This window comes from Arvicanthis niloticus, chromosome 1 (genome assembly GCF_011762505.2).
Source record: "Arvicanthis niloticus isolate mArvNil1 chromosome 1, mArvNil1.pat.X, whole genome shotgun sequence".
Lineage (NCBI taxonomy): Eukaryota > Metazoa > Chordata > Mammalia > Rodentia > Muridae > Arvicanthis > Arvicanthis niloticus.
In genome coordinates, this window is record NC_047658.1 from 144,714,795 (window position 1) to 144,737,303 (window position 22,509).

General features: G+C 45.1%; 1 protein-coding gene across 2 annotated transcripts in view; it reads right to left on the reverse strand.

Annotated features, from left to right (window-relative positions):
- The window catches only part of Myof (myoferlin), a 145,687-nt gene that overhangs the window by 114,448 nt on the left and 8,730 nt on the right, over nt 1–22,509 (reverse strand). For both annotated transcript variants that reach the window (XM_034499154.2, XM_034499162.2), the window contains exons 2-3: nt 9,659–9,714; nt 8,035–8,126 (exon numbers count right to left, since the gene is read on the reverse strand). In XM_034499154.2, the coding sequence (XP_034355045.1) occupies nt 8,035–8,126; nt 9,659–9,714 (148 nt within the window). The remainder of the gene's footprint in view (nt 1–8,034; nt 8,127–9,658; nt 9,715–22,509) is intronic.

The following is a 22,509-nucleotide window of genomic DNA, read 5'->3' on the forward strand; positions in this document are numbered from 1 at the left end:
GAACGTTGGAGAAACAGGTTCTTGCAGAGATAATTACAGTCATTGTATCATAGACCTTGTCATTTTCATTCTCCAGCAGCCCTGTTTGGCCCCTGTTTATAGCTTCTCCACTGTCCACACTCTCCGCCATCTTTCCTAATCTACAGACTGGAACTCCATAGCCTGCCCACCATTCACATCTAATATCAATGTTATCATTGATACTAGATGTCTGGGACCCTCTCACTGCGCTGTGCTAGGCTACTCTGCTGGCTCACATGATTTCCCTCCTTCTCTCAGGACCACAGCACTGTGTCAGGAACGTCTGATATCTGAAAACTACAGCCTCCTGTGATGTGCACAGGTTTTTAACTTGTGTCGGGTTGGAGGGTAAACACAAACGCTGTAGTAATGTCTTCACTTAAGCAGATCCACTGAGCTGTGGGTACTTTAAGGATGAGGATCCTGCTGCTGGAAAAACAGCAAGCAACTTGCCCAAGACCATGTCCTAATAACTGAGAGCTGGATCTCTGCCTGGCCTTGCTGTCTCCAGAATATCGGCATTAACCTCTGTCCTCTTGCCTTCCTGTGAGCCCAGTCCCCAGGTCTACATCTCTTCAATAGAGCACCAGCTTTCTGAGGGCGATTGTGTCCCCGGTGTTTGAACTATCCTGAGCCTTTTGTAGCCGAAACCAAGCTGTCTGAGAACTGCTCTAGAGAGCTGAGGTGGATGGATTCTACACAAGAGACCTGTTACTAGTGGCCTGTCATGACAGTCATAAGGTGACTGTAAATGTTAAATGTCACCCATGTAGTAGTATCACAAACACACTTGTTAACTCGTTCCTTCAGCAAACATTTGAGAGCCCCATGCATCCTAGGCATTGTTACACTGTTCATGCATAGCATTGACCAAGATGCATGTGGAGCCTACGGTCTAGCACAAGGAGGAAGTAATGAGTAACTTATACAAGAGCCTTGGCGATGGAGCAGAATGCCAAGCTAAACACAGCACCTACAGGGAATAACACATATGCTGGGCTCTTATCTTAGACCTGGACTAATATCTTCTTTCCCACATCATTCCTGTGCTCACTGAGAGCTTCGTAGAACTGGGTGGTGATACAGTGAGAGGCCTGGTGCACGTGCTATGGTTCAAGGATCCGAGGTGACAAGGACCAAAGACAAGTCATCACATTTGCCATGTAAGGGAAAGAGCATCCCCTGCAGAGCAGGCAGATGTAGATAGAATCCCTGCTTGGTGCCATCTCCTCCTGGGCTTCTTGTTCTGATGTGCATGCGTGTGTGCATGCGTGTGTACATGCGTGTGTACATGCGTGTGTGCATGCACACCACATCTGAAGACCTAGAAATCTCTCATTCCTGCCCATCCACGTACCCAGGCATTGTTTCATAGGAACTCCAGTGGATGACAAGGACCAGGGTCCTCAAAGTCTCTGAGTCTCCTCTGTTCTCCTAAGGTCAGTGTGAAGATTAAATGAGATGTGAAACTATCTTTGAACACACGTTGACCAATGCAGTGTAGGAACAGAAGTGACTTACTATCTAGCAGTGCAAAAAAAAAAAAAAAAAAAAAAAAAAAAAAAAAAAAAGCCTTCTTAAAGCAGGAGCCCAGGAGAGGCAGGAATACTCTTCACTAAGAGTGCTGTTGCTTTGTTGTTATTATTGTTGTTTCTTAGAATTAGGAAGAAAAACTGCTTCCATTTTAGCAAAGAATGAATTGGTCATTCTACCTACAGTCTTGTTCCAGAGTGAAAAAAAAAATGTCAAGACATTAAGTCTGGATGTAGATAACCTGACTCCATCTCAGGCTTCCTGAGTGAGCCTGAGCAGGTTACCAAACCACTCTAAGGAAAAAAATTCCCTGGCTTATTGGGTGCCTGCTTGTGGGTACTGGGCTAGCCATGGCTCTCCCCTAAGTCCTTAACAAGTGAGGTTGTTGCTTGTGTGTAGCGGGAACTATCTTTTGTCTGGACAAATCCTTCCACTCCTGCATCTCAGAATGGACTTCTAAAAATATCCCTTCATGTGTCTCCTCTCCCACCCTCATTCAATCTGAATGGCTAGTCAGATGACTGGTGAAGGGCAGGTGGAGGCAGCATTAACAATACACAGCAGGCAGGCTGAGCCCTGTGGGTGTGGCCACCTCACACAGGCCAGCCCAGGCTGCCTGGCCCTGTTTGCTGACAGGCCTTAAGCAATGGAACAGCAGAAGCCAAGTGGGAACTTGTGTTTGTACTGCCAGTCTCCATGGCAACAGGTAAGTCAGCCCAGAGAACATTCTCAAACTGGTAGAAAAACCTCAGCCCCACCTTGAAAAGCCATTCCTCCTTGGGCAGCCAGCAGATCCCTGAGGCCAAATCCCTAGCAGAAAACCCAAACATGCAGATACTTTGTACAAACAAACAGCTTATTCCCAGATGGCTTTAACCCCTAAGATGTACAGGTAATTTGACTGGCATAGATTTGTGTTGGTGCAAATGTCTAGAGAACCAAAGGTTCTGCACCGTCGGGGTGGGGTATGCTCTTAGTAAAGTACAGGGACAATGGAGACACACCTCTGCTCCAAGATAAGCTGACTCAGGCCAGACTTTCAGGACAGTAACTGTACAGAGAAATCTTGAGGGCAGAAAGCTGATCTCATAAAAAAAAAAAAATTGCCACCATGATGGGGCCAAAGAGCCTAAAATCTGTTTTGTTCATTTTTTTCAGGTGAGTAAAACTTAGTGTGTCTGGGATGGTGACATGTGCTGGCAAGTTTTATGTCAACTTGACACAAGCTAGAGTCATCTAAAAGAATGGAACCTCAATTGGAAAAAAAATGTATCAAAAAAATCTGGCTGTAGGGTATTTTCTTAATTAGTGATTGATGGGGAAGGGCCCAGCCCATGGTGGGTGGTGCCATCCCTGGGCTGATGGTCCTGGGTTCTATAAGAAAGCAGGCTGAGCAAGTCAGGAGAAGCAGGTCAGTAAGCAGCACCCCTCCATGGCCTCTGCATCAGCTCCTGCCTCCAGGTTCCTACCCTGCGTGAGTTCCTGCCCTCACAGTGTTTGAAGATGAACTGTTATGTGGAACAGTTATGTTAAGTGAAACACACCCTTTCCTCCAAGTTACTTTTAGTTAATGTGTTTCATCACAGCAATAGTGACCCTATGACAACCCGGAAGTTCCGACCACCCATCTACCACTCTTTAGCTGAGGATTTTTCAGACAGCACGTTATGCAGGGCCTTGAAGGACATAGATCCACAGGTCAGGTGAGTTTTTTCAGAAGAAAAGAACTGGTAGAAAATGCACTGCCTAACTGGATGGGCAGGCTGAGTGGGTATCCTAGGGGAGCCCTAGACTGGGAGGACACGCGGTGTCTCAGTCAGTGGGGGAAAGAAGTGGGGAGAAATGAATGTAGGACTGTGAAAGGACAGCATGGTTTCTGGTCGAGCACTGGCTAGAGATGGCCAGAGATCCAACAGGTTGGAGACCTCACAGGTTTCCCTGCAAGGGATGGCATGCATTTCACCACGCTCCCAGACTCTAGGCTCCTGGCATGAGGTGGAAGATCTCCATCCATCCATGGACTTCCTCTGTCTTTGGGGCCCACCGAGGGGGACCCTGGAGAAGGTCTTCAACTACGGAGCCTCCATCTAATTTCCCGTGGAGGACTTCTTTATGTTCCAGCCATGGAGCCCACCAACTCAAGCAAGCAACTAGACCCAGCCTAGACGCAGCCATGCTAGTCGCCATGACCAAGAGTCTCATTTCCCTGCTGGGTGCTGTGGGTCTATTCCCCCTCTGCCCCTATTGACTGTGGGTCGGTCCAGCCCGTATGCCCTGTCTCAACTCTTCCACTGCCTCTCAGCAGCGCCTGGGAGCCCAAGGGTCTGAGACCAGTCGATCCCCACCTGCCTTCTTGCCGGGGGTCCTCAACCCAAGAGCTCCGGCCCACGTGGGACCTCAGACTGGGATCTCTCCATGCCTGGAGTGGAGCTCTGTGGTTTCCCATAGCCCAGCGTCTACCCAGCACCATGTGGAGTGAACTCAGTCGAATTCCTGTGCTTCTGCCTCCTGAGCCTCGGTTCTAGCCACCTGGGGCAGCAGACACGCAGGACCCACAACTCAGCCCAACAGAACCCACGCCCACATATGAGCTACAGCCCCACTGATGAAGGAGTGACAAGGCCTAGCTTCATGTTTTGCCTAGTTTCTGCTCATAGGGTCTTTATAGTGAACATGTTCTTGTCTGTTCTTTGTACCAGAAACAAGAACAGCATATCTCAGCCACAGTCTGGAGATATAGGTCAGTGGGTAGAGTATTAGCCTAGCATCCACTAAGTCCCAGATTCAATCCCTAGCATTCCATAAAACTGGCTATGGTGGTACATGCCTGTAATCCTAGTGCTTGGGAGGTGGAGGCAGAAGGCTAAGAACTTGACGGTCAACCTCAGTTACAGAGGGGGTTGACAGAAGCCATCTAGGAAAGTCTATGGCGAGCAAATGAGTTTCCTGGAGATGACCCACCATTTGTATGGCTCCAATGGGTGCACTCTGGAGAGGCACAGTCCCAGAGACTTCATCCCAGGATTGCTTCTTACTACTGATAGTCTTTCCCTGACACTATTATATACCCTAATGATTCCTGGGCAATAGCCCACCCTATTGAGCAGATTTCCTGAAAATCAACATGAAGACAAATTTTCATGAATTAATGCTAGATAAATTAATGACTTTATAGAATTCCTTAAGAAAGTTTAAGGAGAAAGTTTAGTGGTTTTAGTTGTTTTTGCCAGAAAGATATAACAAAGTTAGAATCAAGAATAGAATGTGTCCCCTCCTAGAATAGTAAGTAAAGGCTTCATAATAAGGAAAACAATAAGCTTTCTTTCATAAATTATACTAAGAATAGAAATAGGCTTGGAACAAACTTGTGATTAAGAAAAAAAAACTTTCATTCTAGGTCAGATCCAAGGATGAAGCCATAGGTGTGCACTATGATAAAACCAGGCTATGTGAAACTGTTGCTCTGAACTTATAATGAGCTTATAGAATAAAACATTCCTTTGAACTTACTATCAACATCCTGAAACTCCCCTTTTGTGTAGCATTCTATCTATAAGGTAATTTTATAAGGAACTTTTGTCTAAGAAGGTATAAATTGCCAAAGAAGAAATAAAGTGTGGCCTTTGGGGCTCTGTTCCATCCACCAAATATATATGTGTAGAGGTGTGTGTGTGTGTGTGTGTCTGTCTGTCTGTCTGTCTGTCTGTCTGTCTGTCTATACATATGTACAGTTAAAATTTAAAAGAGTTCTGGGCATTCTCACTGGGCATTCTTGCAAGTCCCAGATAAGGGACTATTAAGGTTAGTACCACTATCTGCAGGGCCTCTATGGGCTGCTATCAGCATGACCCCAGTCACCAATGTCATATCCTTTTTTGCTGCCTGCCTTGGTTAACCTCTGATGTCAAATATGGTTTCTGACAAGGGGTTAGAGGCTAGCCTAGACTAAAAAACGAGGATGAAGAGAAGGCTCAGCAGATGAACAAGCTACTGAAAGCTGTCCCTTAGACCTCATATAGCGACACAGCATGCCCTCCCTGACCCTTCAATAAACAGTTGTTTATGAAAACCTGTATTAAGCAAGATATGAGAATTCCAAAATGTAAGTAGGTCTGCTTATAACAGAGCCCATTATACTTCATTTGTTCCGACTAGAGAAAAGGATGTAGAGATTCAGAGAGACTGCACAGCCACTCTGCAGGAATGCACAAACACAGCACTTGGAGTGAGAAGTCCACACAGAGTGAAGACTGGATTTCATAGGCTGTGCACAAAACCTCCTGATGATATAGGGCACATCAATCTCACTCTGAGATGACATCATCTCAGATATGCAGGATTAAAACAGGATTAGCTTCTCTGGTTTCGTTCTCAGTTTACTAAGGCAGTCACTGGGAAACTTTATGGTACATGTGAGCCCTCTAACTATTCCTAATGGAGGGGGGCTTGTCTAGAACACTGACAGTGTCTCCATTAGTGGAGAGAGGAACACAAGGAAGAGAAGGGTGAATATACTGCTCGTGACAGTCAGAGGCTACTGTGGGTTCTACTAGCCACTTCCCCAGAACGTTGAATTATGGGAACCAAAACTCTCTTCTGGAGGTTGGGGTGGTGGATTACTCTTCATATAATGGTTCAAAACTAAGACATGCAACATAACCTTAAAAGGCTAGATTTGAGCTGAGTGTGGTGGTGCACCCCTACAATCCCAGCGCTTGGGAAGTTCAAGGACACCTTCCCCCACACAGCAAGTTTGAGGCCAGTTTGGATAACCTAAGACCCTGTTTCCAAAACAAACAAACAAACAAAAAAACAAAATATTAAAATAATTTTTAGTTTATGAGAGTGAGTAGACCAGAACATTCCAGAATATATAATTCCAGAACATATAATTTAATAAATAATTTAAATAAAACTTTCAGTTGCAAGGGGCATGAGTAAGTGATAGATTACATTTTAAAGGCCCACAATTCTGGGACTGGAGAGATGGCCAATGGGTGAGTTGCTTGGTTCACAAGCATGAGCTTGGATCACCAGTGCCCATATAAAAGGCCAAGCTTTGTGGTACAGTGTAACCCTAATACGGGGGTCAGAAAAAGTAGATCCTGAGACTCCCTGGCCAGCTGGGCTTGTCCAACCAGAAAGCCCAATATTTAGTGATAGTCACTGCCTCAAATAATAATAATAATAATAATAATAATAATAATAATAATAATAATAATAATAACAACAATAATAATAATAATAATAAATATAAAAACAGTTGAGGAAGACATTCATTCTAGTGTCAGCCTCTGACCTCCACATGTTTTGCATTGAGAGTGGATATCACACACAGACATTACACACACTACATACCACACACACATAGTACACACACACACCCTATACACTATACTACACTCACACACACCATATCACACACACTACATATCAAACACACTACATACTGCACACACATACACACATTACATACCACACTATACACATACTACACACTTCACACACACTACACATACTACATACACACACTATACACAATGTTTACACACACTATACACACATAAACACATACTATACACATTATACACACTACACACACATACACACATACTCCAACAAAGCACTATCTGGAGAGAAGATATTTGTCTAGACTTTCTGACTCTGACGCCAGTGAACAAAAGATCCCAACAATTATGTTGACCATAGAACTTACTGTCTAAAGCAAGTCCCCACCGACAGCAAGCCAAGCACTCTGCCGGGAGGTAGCCAAGCAAACCAGGGCACCAGGGCACCAGGGCACATGGTCTAACTTTCAACTCCCTAATCCCACCCATTGCAACCTTCTGATTGTGCCAAATGTGCCTAAGGCAAGACTTGCATTTTTACATGCACTAACACTGAAAGCCAAGGTGTTTCTTATAATTTACATAAAATTGAGCAATGAACTCTCTTTGTCTCCCAAATCTGTTATTAATGTAGCAGTACACCCAACAATGAACCTTATAATCATGGCTAGAAATAACATGCCTTTCCATGAGTTATGGCACACACACACACACACACACACACACACACACCACACACATACAGACACACAATCACACACACACATACAAACACACTCTAGCAAAGCACACACAAGCAGAGAAAAAAAATCTTTATTATACCTAATGTAGCTGCAACTCAGATAAACGACTAGAGGTAAGGGATACAGTTGTCAAAGAAGGGAAGGTAGTAGACAGATTCAGTGATGGCTGAGTGTTGAACACTGTATAGTCCTGAGGGGAAGTTCTGTGATTGAATAGCCACATCTGACATGGCTCACGAAGGGTAAGAGCATAGGAACATGGAACTGAAGCCCTAGTGTATTAAAAGTACTACAGCTATGTCAATACAAATGCTAGAGTGTGCAACTCGACAGTACAAATAATAGTAAGATAATATATAAAATGATAAAACTCTCAGCAAGCAACTCACTTATTTTGTCCAATCGTCTCAAAGTCTTTGACAACAATCACCAGGGAAGATGAAGAGTCCAGTGGTATCCCTCTCAAATCAAATTCCAAAATCTGTTCACAGAAAGGTTACAGAAACAAAAAGTCTGTTAAAGAGAATAGAGGACATACTGGGCAGTAATCTTCACTAATAATCCTTTGAATTACTAAGTACTATAGTTTGGATGGTGAGAAAACACAGTAGACAGAGACTCAGGGAGGGAGGGAGCCACTCACTCCTGGCTTCCCATGTTCTAGATCTTGGAGCTACCGATGGGTCACCAAACCTCTGACTCATAGTCGGAAAAATGAACTAAACTAACGCCTACCACACTGTTGAGAAAATACTTCCTTCAGTGGTTATTTTTAAACCCTGCTTTTCTCGTGCATGGCTGGCCAACAGTAATGAATAACTAGAAACCCATCTTCTAAGATGAATTCCCTCTTTACTTAAGCCCCGCGGTGGCCAGTGCTGCTGTCCAGCTGCTGCTGTTGTTTCTCAGATTCTCACGTTAATTCAGTAACTTGCTTTCTAGTAAGAGATGCAAAAAAAAAAAAAAAAAAAAAGATAACAAAGCACCATGGATGCCTTTGGTTGATTAGATGATCAATTGATTATTCAAAGTTAGCAACCTGTGGAGTCGCCTCGCAATGGCTTTGGAATAGAAGTTTGGCTCGCAGTTCCTATGAGAATACATCCACCAGTCTCAAAGATGGTGGCAATGGCATTTCACTGAGGTTCGGGTTCAGCTAAGAAACAGCAGGTAGAGTGTTTTCTTGATCTTGATCGCTACATTTGCAAAATAAAGAGGAGGGCACACATTGGGAACAAAATGGAGTAAGGTAGGTGGTGTCCTCATGTGACAACACACCTCTCCCCTTGGGTCCAGTGAATTGAGAAGCACTGACATATTAGTCCAACCCATAATGGATAGAAGCATGCAAATGTGGTTTTGCGTTGTTTTAGTCTCAGAGCTGCATGCTAGGTGCTAGGAGCTCACAGCAACACACAAGGGGCCCCGAGGGTCTGAAGGTCCAATTGGCTGTGTTGTGAGTTACAGAGAGCAGACTTCCTCATAGCCTGCTGAGGGGCAGGGTTTCCCACAGAGGCTTCAAGAGGCTCCACAGCTTCCCCTCATTGATGATCAGATATGGTCCTCGGATTTAGACTGATGAAAAGAGGCTGGCAGAGGGAAGGATTTAGGGTGGATGAAAGGGAAGTCACCCTCTGATGACTCAGGGAGAACAACAAAGACATTGCTCTGGTCCAGGGAGGTTTAGCCCAGCAGTTGAAAGAAACAATAGGGCTGGTCATCAAAAAATTAGTCAGACCGGGAAAATCCCACTCTGTGGGATGAATGAAACATTCCGTCTATCTGTAAAAACACTGAACTCTGAGCCACTTATAAAAGTAGATGTAAAGTCAACAGTGTTATGTGAGTGGTGTGTGTGTGTGTGTGTGTGTTTTGAGGGGAGGGGTTGATATAAAGAAGCTACATGATTTCCCTTCAGTAGAATATTACATAGCCATGAAAATACTTTTGAGTTGAATGATATGAATACATGTGTGGTATATCATTGTAATAAGAAACAGCAGCAATAGTCACCTCATTCCAGACAGGGTTGAGTTCATTATCAACTTTCTTTGTTTTCTTTTTCTCATCTGCAAATAAAAAAGAAAAAGAAAGAGATTCAATCAACTAGAAATAACTAAAGATCATGGACCATCCATTTGGTTCCCGTAAAAACCATTTCTCAGAGCCTCCTATGCCAACCGTTTACCCCTTTGTCTGCCAGCCATGGGGGACACCTGAGTCAGTTTTACAAAGGGAATAGCATTTGGGATCTCAAAACATTTCCCTCACCTCATCTACATGGAAAGGATAAGGATGCAACATCATGGGTGTGCCCTTCTGTTCCCCTCTCTCTCATGCAGGCTTCCAAGTGGCATCTCCATCTTGCTGCAGAAAGAATCCAAGGGGGCTGACCTTTGAGAGGCTGGGGTGGCCATTTTACAGATTCGTACACTGAGGCAATTTGTTCACGTGTGGCCTGATGGAAACCTGAGATTTGCTCTGAATTTGGTAAGACAATAAGCTGGGCTCCCTCTCGAAGCCTCATCCACACCCTCATCCAGAAAGGAGTTCTGTCCAGCACCAGTGGAGAATGTGGATGTTCCCTTCACTCCTGGACCATCTTGTGAGACCTAAGATCTTTTTTCTCTGTGTCTGAGCCTGGACAGTCCATCTACCTAGATGAGAAGACAGATAAATCCAGCCAGTGCCTACGGTTTTCTTCAGGTCCCTGTCCCTATGCTCCGATACATACAAAATAAAGGCTTGCCTCTGACGATCGACCGTATGTACTGAGAGTATCACCTCAGCTCCTTGCAAGTAGTGTAGTTTTTACGATTACTATTGTCATCTCCCCCTTTACAGCTAAGGCAAACGAGGTTATACAACATATTCAAAATCACCCTGTCAATAAGCGGAGAGGTTCCGGTTTGAATGCAGGCAGGGGCACAATGGCAGCCACACTTTGAGCCATGCCCCGCCATTGCTTTCGCTCTGTTGCTGAGGACTGTGGGAGGTGGTGGGTTTTGTTCAGCTGCTTGCCACATCTCAGTCTTCTCCCAGAACACAGTCCGCTTGGGGGGAGGAGGGGACAGACGACTAACTACCTCATTCTTCCCAGACCTCAGCATAGCAAAGCCGTGAGTCATGACCCTCACTCTGCTAAGCATTAACTTTTCCACTGGAGTGGGCATCACATGATCCAACTGGCTTTCTTTTCTAGGCTTCCCTCCTAGGGGAAGAGAAATAATGGGAGAAGTAACCCGGCCAGCTCAGGCTCAGGCACCTCACAGCAATGGTCTTCTAAGTGAGGTCTCTCACCAACTTTATGAACTCCTTCAATCCTCTACAGAACAAAGACTTTTTAAAATACCATGTTCCAGGCATTGAGCTGGACCCTGAGAGAGATATAAAATCACCTGTCTGGATGTGCACTTGGCCGGCAAGTGGTCTAGTGGGGGTGTGTCAAGAGGTACTTGACCAGGAAAGGGTGATTTTAGTTGCCATTGAAAGGATACGGAAAATGCAAACTTGAAGGGAGGAGGGGAAGAAAGGTGATGTCAAGTTCCGGTATTAGAAAAGACCTCACAGAGGAAGAAGAGGTGGCGTCAAGGTTGACTGACAAGGTGGAATTGAAGGAAAGCTCACTTGGAGAAGTGACACTGGGGTAGGGAGGCCAGCTAGTGGGTGGGCATCAGTCACATCTGGGGACTCTGCACAGCACAGATGTCTGGAGGCAAAGGGCCAGGAAAGAAAGTAAAGTCTGTGTGGGTGGGCTATGGCTGGGCACAGTGCAAAGCCTTGGACTCCATGCTAACCTTCATTTGGTTGATAGCAGCCAATGAAGGAAATAAGACGTTAGAAGGACTTTGTGAAGGTCTTTCAGAAGTTAGTAATCTGCCAAGGAAAACCAAGTTGCCCCAAAATATCGAATGCGTGCTGCTGAGCACATGACCTGGGCAGATGCTGAGAACAATGGCTACTCAGTGAAGCCAAACAGAAGGCGGCTGACCACAGCCCAGGTGGAACTGCTCACCTGGAACTTCAGGAGATTCCAGGCTGTTCACATGACACACATGCTGAAGGCATCACCTTGAGGGTGGAAACGGCAAGAGCCAGGCATTGCTAACCGTTTGCAGAGTCCTTTCATGAACTCTACCCAAGATCACAGAGTCAGGAAGAAGCCCTCTAGCCAGCCCTCGTCTCATTCAAAGACCTTATATGTAACCCAGGCCCTCTCCTAACTTTCCAGCAAACCAGGAAAAAGGAAAGAGTGAACATCCCTTCTGGAGAAACTCCACTGGATCTCTCTCAAGGAGGTTCTGATTTGTATCAAAAGGCAGATACATTGTATTTTTATCAAAATCCTACTCTGAAACATAAACTCATCAGTTCAAAAAATAGCAGAAAAATATTTTCTTATCAGTAGCCACAGGCAGATATTTATTCTATCCAGTGTATTTTACCTCCTTTCTTCCTATCAAAGGTCAGAGTTGCAGGCTCTAGACATCAGATTAAATGACCGGAAGTGCCCTCTCTTGTCTCCCTATCACCTACGTCGGTAGGCTGCCACCTCTGCAGTTATTAAGATAACAGTTCCTTCCTTTGGAAAGGAACTAAGCACTTTCATCCCAGAACAAAACAACAGACTCAAAAGCAGAACCCTTTGGACCACGGCTGAAGACATTCTTAAGGACATTTCCTGTTTTCTGATTAGTGGAGCCTGCTCCTGGCTCAGTCTGATTAGTGGAGCCTGCTCCTGGCTCAGCTCTGAAAGGCTTTAGCAGTATGCCAGCCTCAGTGCCAGAGAACTACACATACACCCCTGTCTGTCTTTGCAGAAAAATTCCTTTGCTGGTCACCATTCCTACCTTGTCAGACCCTGTGATGGTTAACTCTGTCAGATCAATACAGCCAGGCATCACCAGGGAAGAGTCTCAAGCGATTGTGTACATTGGGTTGGCCTGTGGGTGTGTCTGTGAGGGATTCTCTTACTAAGTTCACTGATATGGGAGGACCCAGACAACTGCAAGCAAGACATCTGCAAGTGTTCCCTAGGCAGGAGGTCCTAAAGTACGTAAAGCAGAGAAATCTGGAAAGCAAGCAACATTAATTTCCCAAGGTCTTTGACCGTGGATGTGTTATGACTGCTTCAAATTCTTGCCACTTAACTTCCCTCAGTAATGGTCAGCAAGCTGAGGTTGTGATCTAAAATACACCCTTTCTCTCCTGTGATGCTTTCTGTCAGAATATTTTATCATGTCAATAGAAACAAAACTAGGACAGACCAACAGACGAGGCCTGAGAGACTCCAACATTCAAGACTGAGCAGCTTGTTCCAGCTGGGCACAGAGGTCAGCTGCGGTGTGTAGATGGCCTTTACATTTTACAGTCAGTTGAGTCTGACTACAGTAGACCTACTTTCTCTACTAGTTTCTGTTTGGGGGTACAGTCCAGAGACAGCCCATCATGGCAGCCAGAGGTGGTTGGTCACACTGCTTCTGCAGTCAAGAAGCAGAAGAAAAAGAATGGATGCTGGTGCTTGCCTTCATTTTCCTTTTGAGTCACTCTGGAACCTCAGCCATGGAGTAACACCATTCACAGTTAGTGTGAGTGTTCTCTCCTCAGTGAACCCAGTCTAGGAAATCCCTCCCAGACATATCCAGAGGCCTGTCTCCTAGGTAATTCTAGATTCAGTCAAGTTCCAGTTAGTTTTCACCATCACACTGTTCATTGTGTTGGTAGGCCTCATCTAGACACTTCAAAGTTCTAAAAGTAGATCTGAAGTTCCCCAGAGAAGAAAATCTGCCTCGAGATACAACAGAAGCTCTGGGCCTGAGTTTCCAGCCTCTCCTCCCCTATAGACTTCAGCACAGCAGCAATGTCACCCTATGTCAAACATCATACCTGCCAGGGCGCAAGAACATAAGCAACTGTCTCTGCTTCTCTTTTTCTGCACATACATGTTTGCACACATACACACGTACATACGCATAGGCACAGGCATGCACATGTGGGCACAAACATGTACATATAGGCACATACATACACATGGGAACATACACAGGCACACGCATACAAACACACACAGGCACATACATACATACACACACACACAAGGCACACATGCACACATGTGTAAACACACAGGCACACAAACATACAGGCACAAATATACATGTACACATACACCCATATATCCCCAACACCCTATTGTTTTTACAGAGAACCTGACCTAGTAATAATAAGTCATTGTTCTTAATAATAATATTTACAATGATAATAGGTTTTTAAACACTTTCAAATGTATGTCATGACCCTAAAACTCCTGCAGGGAAAGGACAGTTGTCGGCCAGCTCTTCCTAACAGACCTTCCAGTCTCAAGGTGTTATCTTGAGTTCCTTGAGGCCTTAGGTTTGATTCCTAGTACTGCATAAACCAAACTTGGTGATACATGTACATCATCTCAGTACTCAAGATGTGTAGGCACAAGGATCAGAAGTTCAAAATCACCCTTAGCTACAGAGCAAGTTCAAGACCAGTTTGGCCACATGATATCCTTTCTCATAAACAGCAACAAAAGAATTATGGGACTGGCGAGATGGCTCAGCAGTTGAGAGCCCTTGCTACTCTTGAAGATGACCAAGGCTCTGTTCCCAGCACCCACAACCACTGTAACTCCAGTTGCAGGGTATCTGGTACTCTTCTTCTGGCCTCTTCAGACACCAGACACACACATGGCACACAAACATACATATACTCAGTCAAACACACATATTACAATAAAAATAAATCTAAAAAGCAAAAACAAAACAAAAAAACATAAAAGAAAAGAAAAAAGATTTTAGGTTTGGCCCTGAATCTAAACTTGTTCTCCATGCATAGGTTTCCAGGTTCTCCTGTCAATGCCCCTTTCTCCTGGGAAATGAACAGCCACACATAAATTCACCTCCCCCCCCCATCTTGCTAAAAACTGTCCCAGAGCTTCTAAGCCTTTATACGTGGCTAACAATGATTACATTTTCAGAACTGGTCATTACTCCCAACATTTGTCTGCTTTCATCTCAAAGGCAAGTTCTGTGATGAACACCAGTTATCAGACATCATACAGCAAGCAAATGTTGGACCTGACATTTTAACCTTGCAGTTAAAACACAGGTCCAGTTCCCAAAGGTAGAGAATTAAGGTAAGAAAGTGTCTCCTTAGGGTTGAGAAGATAGCTTATCAGTTAAGAGCACTTACTGCTCTTGCAGAGGACCTGAATTTCATCTTCTTCACCTACGTTGGACTGCACACAACCATGGGTTAATTCTGGTTCTCAGGAGCTCTCCCTTTCCTTCTTCCCACCCTCTCCCACACAAATAATAAAAATCAATCTTAAAAGAATATGAAGGTCATGACTATAACTTATTAATACTGCCATTCAGGTGTCCCCACAGAGTTCTTGCTACTTAGTAGCTTCTCCATGATTTGAGAGACTAGACCTCTGGAGTGTGTATAAATGTGCAGGGTTGCCTTAATGATCAAAAGACAGCATGAAGTCTTCAGTGCCCAGTCTGAGCACTGAGCACACAGCAGCCATTAGAGTGTTTCTTATTAAGACACCAGAACAGCACACAGTTTTGCCTTCCCCAGGGCATTCCCAGGCCTCAGAGCTTCAAGGGACAGGGAGTACCCAGTGAAGGAAAGGACACCCTGGTGGAATAACTCCTTCATAGCTCCATTCCAGAAGTCAGTGGCCACCCAGAGCAGCTGGTACAGAACAGTGACTATCCTGATTGCCAGTCAGCCTGGTAGCTACAAGAATGGGGTAATTCCTCAAGGACCAGGGGCCAGAGATGTCTGTAGGGGTCAAAAAAAGGATACTCCTCAGTCCCTATGAGTTAAAGAGAATCCTGGCAAGCCACCCAGGAGAACTCTCTGGAGGCATGTCTGACTTTTAAATTCCAAACTCTGGCTGCCCCAGTGCTTCAGAGAGATGTTGCCAAACAAGTTCAAAGAGACATGCATGGGCCAAACAGCAACCACTCTGCAAAGAGAAGCTGCTTTGTGTATTCTGAGGCAGCCGATAACATGGACACAGGAACACCCCAGGCCAAAGCAGGCTGGGTTCCTGCCCCTCCCTCTGCACCCCATGCCCCACTGGCCTCTGAGATGTCCTTTTGAGTTTCAAGCTCCCAAATAAAATGATTGTTCTCCAAGGAACTTACAATAAATCTTGGAAATCTGAAAGACTCACAAAAGCTCCCTACTTAAAGCCAACCCTGGGAATAGTATCTAGCTTCACTGGCTGCTAGGCTGATTTTATATGTGAGTTTCCACCCTGTGTGGGCCTAACCTAACTACTGGGGTACCAATGTGTCCACCTTATAGATGTAAGAATGGGTGCCCATTTTACAGATGTAGAAATGGAAGCAGGTAAAGTTAATCGACTTGCCCAAGGTTTCCTGCAGGGAAAAGGGTAGGACAGTTCTTTGCCCCAAGTCAGCTTCATTTCTTAGCCTGGGCTCCGAGATGCCACTGTAAGCTGAGGAACCAAGCAACCAGTGGCTTTTTCAAGCCTTCCCAGCTGAGTGACCTGCTTCCTCCCTCTCTATCCAGATGTCTCCACTAGGAAGTCCTGGTATCTAATATTCAGTCATATTCTTTCATGTTTAGGGTTCATAATCTGCCAGACACTCTGGTAAGGGTTGGCTAGAGGTTACCTTTTCTTTTTTAATTTTAATTTTAAATTTAATTTTAGTTTTTTTTTTTTTTTTGAGATAGAGTCTCATGTCCAGGCTGGCCACAAACTTAATATATAGTCAGAGATGACCCTGAGGTCCTCCTACCTCAACCTCCTACACTGTAGGATTACGTGTATGTCTTTAGGCAGAAATTAGGGAGGCCCTCCTGAATGCTAAATAAGTACTCTACAAATACAGAGAGGGGAGGGGAAGAGAGAGAGAGAGAGAGAGAGAGAGAGAGAGAGAGAGAGAGAGAGAAAAGAAGAAGAAGAAGAAGAAGAAGAAGAAGAAGAAGAAGAAGAAGAAGAAGAAGAAGAAGAAGAAGAAAGAGGAAGGAGGAGGAGGAGGAGGAGGGGAGGGGGAGAAAGAGGAAGAGGGGGGAGGGGGAGGGAGAGGGAGAGTTGATCTCTTCCCATTACATTCATTTCAAGGCACACACACACACACAAAAGTTAAGCCTAGGTCACCCACTAGTAAGAAACAAAGGTAAAATTTGAATACAGCTGTTTCAGCTCTTGGAACACACTGACTTCTGACTGGTGTATATGAGACACAGTTTGCTAGAGAGTGAATCCAGGCTGGTCCTCAGCAAATTCAACTGAGGACATGATTCTTAGGGGTCCTCAGAGCCTCCTTAAAAATGGTGATTCAAAACCTCACCAGACATGAAGGCAGCAAGGATCCAGTGAAAGAGTAAAACTGTGTCTAAGACCGAGAGATGTTCCTGTAAATCAGAATTAGAAACTGCTTCCATCAAAGTCCTTAGCCAAGACATCGTATCAAAAGGAAGTCAATAGCCCAAGAAGAGAATTTTGAAAATGAAAGCAAAGCAAAGTAGAAATTGTGACCATCAAGATCCTGTTATTTCCAGGGGGGAAAATGGCTGACCAAAGTTTACCAGGAGCCTCAGAGCCCGAGTTTCACAACAGGCTGTGTCTCATCCCACAGTTACTCTGTCTCCAGCTTGAAAAGATTTCACTTCGGGGGCGGAGGGGGGGGCTGAAGAGAAGGCTCAGTGGGTAAGAGCACGGGCTGAGCAAGCATGGGGACTCCAGCTGGGATCTTCAGAACCCTTGTAAAAGAAAATGGATGTAGATGCATGTCTCTGTAATCCTAGCAACTGGGGATGGAACATAGAAAAGGCTTCCTGCCTTCAGTCTAGCCTAGCCTAAAAACTTCAAGGCTCAGTGAGAGATCCTATCTTAAAGGACTAAGGTAGAGAGCAGCAGAGAGGATGTTCAGTGTTCTCCATCGACCTCCGCATGCTCATGCAAGCATCCCTACCTGCATATACACATTAACAATCACACACACACACACACACACACACACACACACCTTAAAGAGAGACATTATAGCCAGGAAGTGGTGGTGGATCATACCTTTAATCCCAGCACTTCAGAGTCAGAAGAAAGTGGATTTCTGTGATTATGAGACCAACCTGGTCTACAGGACAGCCAGAGCTACATCTAGAAATCCTGTCTCAAAGACCACACACACACACACACACACACACACACACACACAGGAAAACTTTATATATTTTTGGTGATAAAAATTAACTAATTAATTAAATAAATAAAAGTGAAGCCGTTTTTCACAGTCCACAACAGCTGTCAAGTTCTCGCCATCAACATGACCTGCAAATAAGGACAACTTTCCAGCCTTAAAACAATTGATTCATGGAACCCTGTTCTGCTTATGGCATAGCATTTAGGCTGCCCATGGGCAGGATCCAAGCCTAGCTTGCTCCACACTCTCCAAAGAGCTAGAAGATGCATGACTTAACAGCCTTCAACCAGAGTTACTGAACAATCATGTCTGTGAGGCCCAGGCAGAAGCCATCAAAGGGATGCAGAGACAGGGAGGGCCCAGGCAGTGAGGAAGGATGAGCAGAAACAAAACTTTCTATATTATTAATGAAAAGAAAGATAGCTGAAATGTTTTCCCAATTGGGATGAAAAAAGATGGCGTGGGAAAAACAAACAAACAAACAAACAAAAAACGAGGAAATCTGTGGTAAAACAGAACGGTGCCTCACCCTGCCAGTTAAATATGAGATTATAAAAAAATTCTTTGTGTATAATAGGTTAAGTCTTTGTTTCCTGCTAATAAAATAGCCTGATCTAGATTATCAGTGGAACTGATTCGCTGCTAAGCTATTTCACCTCTGCACCTCTGAGTCACACAGCCTGTCATAAATACTTGTGTTACCTTGTGGCCAGGAGGGCTAGGTTTTGTTCCTTCTCTCTCTTAAAAACATTCTTTTGTTCTTGGTAAACTTTTTCCTGCTTTCTGACTAGATCCAAATGATGCCAGCGTGCTGAACAACTCAACCCTTCTAGAGGGGCCGCCAGAGTATTCATTCGGCTTGGTGTCATGGTCCAGCTATGTGTACTCTCCTCGTGGGCACTGAGCTGCATCAGAGCCCAGGGACAAACAGAATGCAGTTAAACCCAGCCCTGCCTCTGCCCAAGTCCTCTTGCATGGAACATGAAGGGAAAAGAAGGCGTCCCTAAGAGAGCACTGAGGATTCAGCAGTGGAGGTGTGTGCGGTGTAAGCACTGAGTAAGGTGTGGGACAGCAACATGAGCTGATTTCTTAGGCTGCTTCTAGTCTAAGCCTCCTGAAGATTCAGCAGCAGTGAACACTCAGTGCCTCCTGCTCCCACTGCCTCAGTGCAAATGCTTGCACCTGCGCTGTGTGGGGCAGTGATTATTACACCTTCCATTTGACAGATGAGGCCACCGGACCTTAGGGGCTAGCAACCATAAGCAAGTGGAGGACCTGGCCTTTCAGCTGCCGGGGCCATCTGCTGCAAGTCTCTGCTATCCTCCCTATAGGCAGGCTGTCAGTGGCCACATGTGATTTTGTACATTTAAATTAGTTGCAATTAACAGTAAAATTTCAATCTCTTGGTCATAGTGGCCACATTTTGGTGATTGGCAACCACGTGTGGCTAGTGGGTTTCTATCACACAGGGTGGGTCTTGACTATTTCCACACCACAGGAAGTTTCGTTGGACAGTGAGTCTCTAGATAAATCCGAAAATGATTGCTGGATGACAAAAAAAATTATTTATTTATTTGTTTATTTATTTATTTCAGGGCTTTGTCTGCATGCGTGTCTGCATTCCAGAAAGACAGTATCAGATCCCATTGCAGGTGCTTGTGAGCTGCTATGTGAGTGCCAGGAATTGAACTCAGGACCTCTGGAAGAACAGCCAGTGCTCTTAACCACTGAGCCATCTCTCCAGCCCCCTAAATGACATTTTAAAAATTAGTACACTACTCTAATTTCAGCAAGCTGATGGTGTTTTTCTTCTTCGTTAATTAATTTTTTTTTACCTGATCAAGGCTCCTCTTCCTTCCTCTCCTCCCAGTCCCTTCATCTCCCCTCTCCTCCCTCCATCTCTCCCTCTCTTTCTCTTCAGAGAAAGGGAGGCATCCCATGAATATCAACTCACATGGCATATCAAGTTGCAGTAAGACTAAGTGCATCTTCAATTGACAAGGCAGCCCTGTTAGGGGGATGAGATCCAAAGGCAGGAAGCAGAGTCAGAGACAGCCCCTGCTCCTTCTGTTAGGAGTCCCCCATGAAGACCAAGCTGCACATCTGTTATGTATGTATAGGGGTCTGTCCCATGCATGCTTTCTAGTAGGTGTTTCAGTCTCAGTGAGCCCCTAGCTGACTGGCCATTTTAACTCTATGTGAAACTCACTGTGAGTTCAAGGGCAGCCTGGTCTACAGTATAGTGAGTTCCAAGCCAGGAAAGGCATGTCTCAAAATAAAACAAATAAAGGATCTAGATCCAGGTCAGAAGTGGTCTGGGGCACCTGCCTTTCAGTTTTCTTTGAGATGCCCTCTGTGGATCCCGATGCTCCTGTAAAACCTCTAAAGCCCTAAACACTCAAAATCAGGTTTGTAGTTGTGGGGACAGAGATCTTGTCCCATTCAGTCCCTGTGATCTGTGCCTTCCTGGTCCAGATAAATGAGAAGAGACAGAATCATTAATTTTAAAACTATTTATTACTTATTCCTTGTCTGCCAGTTTTGTTTCTAGAGAAAGAGACCCAGACCCTATGTTTACAAACTGTACTGTCAAGTGTAGAGGGCAGACAAAAAGCCAACAATCCAGCAACCATGGACCGCACCTACCAGTAGGTACTGCCAGTAGGTACAGTGAGGAGAGAATTTTAAGACCAGATTTGAGGATAATCTGATCTCCCAACATATATTTGTGGGAAGAGCAGGGTGAGCTTTGGATTCAGCACGGGCAGAGGAGCCCAGATAAAAAAGACCTGCCATTGCAGGGGACCAAGGCTGTTTCCCAGGCGCCTTCCCAGCCTTCCCTCTTCTCTGGCTCCCAGTATAACTCTGGCCACACCCCCTCAGGAGTCAATTCCACTGCAGCCATTGCCAATGTGCTAATGAGGCAAATGAGCTGAAAGTTTGATCATATGGGGGGGGGTGCTATGAACCTACACGGTCCATTCATTAAGACAGCTATTATCAAAAAGCAGGAAAGGTGTTATCAAGGATGCTGAGAAACTGGACCTTCCGTGTGCTGCTGGTAGAGTCGGTACTGTGGCACACAACAGTAAATTAGAAACAAAATGGTGGCAGGATCCACCAATTCCAACCCTGAGCTCATACCCAAAGAAGTGCACCTAGGCCCATGTTTGCACACCACTGTTTACAGCTTCATTATTTACTATAGCCTAAAGGGAAGAGCACCACCGAATATTTAATAACAGAACTAACTATGTACTTTAAAATGTTGAGATGGCAAATACTATGCCTTTCACCACAATGAAAAACAAAAAAACTTAACCTTGTACCTAAGAGATACCCAGGCACACTCTCACCAATAAGTCAGACATAGGCTCTGACTGATTCTGGTACAATCATAGCTAAAGGGCATTCCACTTAGTCTAAGCCTAGGCTGCCCCTGAGAAACGTCCTCCAGGATTCTGTGCATCCTCCAGAGATGGGAGGAGGAGAGGCCACAAGAGAGGGAGGGTATGGTCACGTGAGAGTGCTTTAGACTCACCACCACTGCTCCTCATAATGCCTTAGGAGGTGCACATTACTCCCAACCTTTTATAGATGAGGAAATGAAGGCTAGACATATAGTTACCCAAAGATTTTTTTCACCTCCTAGTAATAAAACCAGGGGCAAAACTTCGCCTCCCAAGTCTAAAGACCATCCTTTTCTACATACTGTGTTGATCATAGGAAGAAGGGACACGTTATATAGGGGGTTAGGTCAAGTAGTTGACTGAAAACAGGTCTAAATTCACTGAGCCGAAAGGAGATGAGCCAAGTGGTTCAAGTTCTAGGTTTTCAGGTCTCACACTGCAGTAGATACATCTGGTCTACCTACTTTGTGTGTCCTGGGCTGCTGTACTTTGCTGATTGGGATGATCCAACCTCACACAACTAAGCCAAGTAGGGTCACTCTGTTGTGGTCTCACTTGGGATCAAAGGAAAAAGAGGAAGGGAGGGAATGAAGGAAGGAGGGATGGAGGGACAATGGAGGGAGAGAGAACACACTGGTGCAAGTGGTCCTCGCCTGACATAGTCTGGTTCCTGTGGAGCCCGTAATCTCTATTCTGTATGATTTCCCTGTAGCCTTCCTTACACAAGCTTGAATGAGCTTCTGCTCCTTGCAGAATGACTCTTGGTTGTGGCACCTTACCCTTCCAGGCTGGACAGGGATGCACAGAGAGGAGTGAATGAGACCCACATCTCAGCTTGGCTGAGGAAGTGCTCCCCATTTGACCTGTGGGAGGCGGGCTATGTTTGTTTTCAAACATCACTTTCACATTCTAAGCTGCTGTCTTTGATTGCCTCCCTCATGACAACGGTCTCTTTCAGAGCCACCCCACCCAGCCTCACCCACAGGGTAAACACTCCGAGGGGTCACAGGGAAGCCTGGAGTTCCGTTTCACAGTGAAGCGCAAGAAGGGTGGTCCCATCAGCCTTCTAGGTATGGTTTTCTCACTAATTTGGCTCAGTCAGGCTGCTTCCTTCTTATCTTTCATTAGCTCCTCCCATCTAAAGGTGGCCCTGAAGGAGTTGCCTCTGTCCTGGGGAGCAATTGACTCACTCAATGAATCTAAGTAATCTCCCAGCCTACTGCAGATGCCATTCATG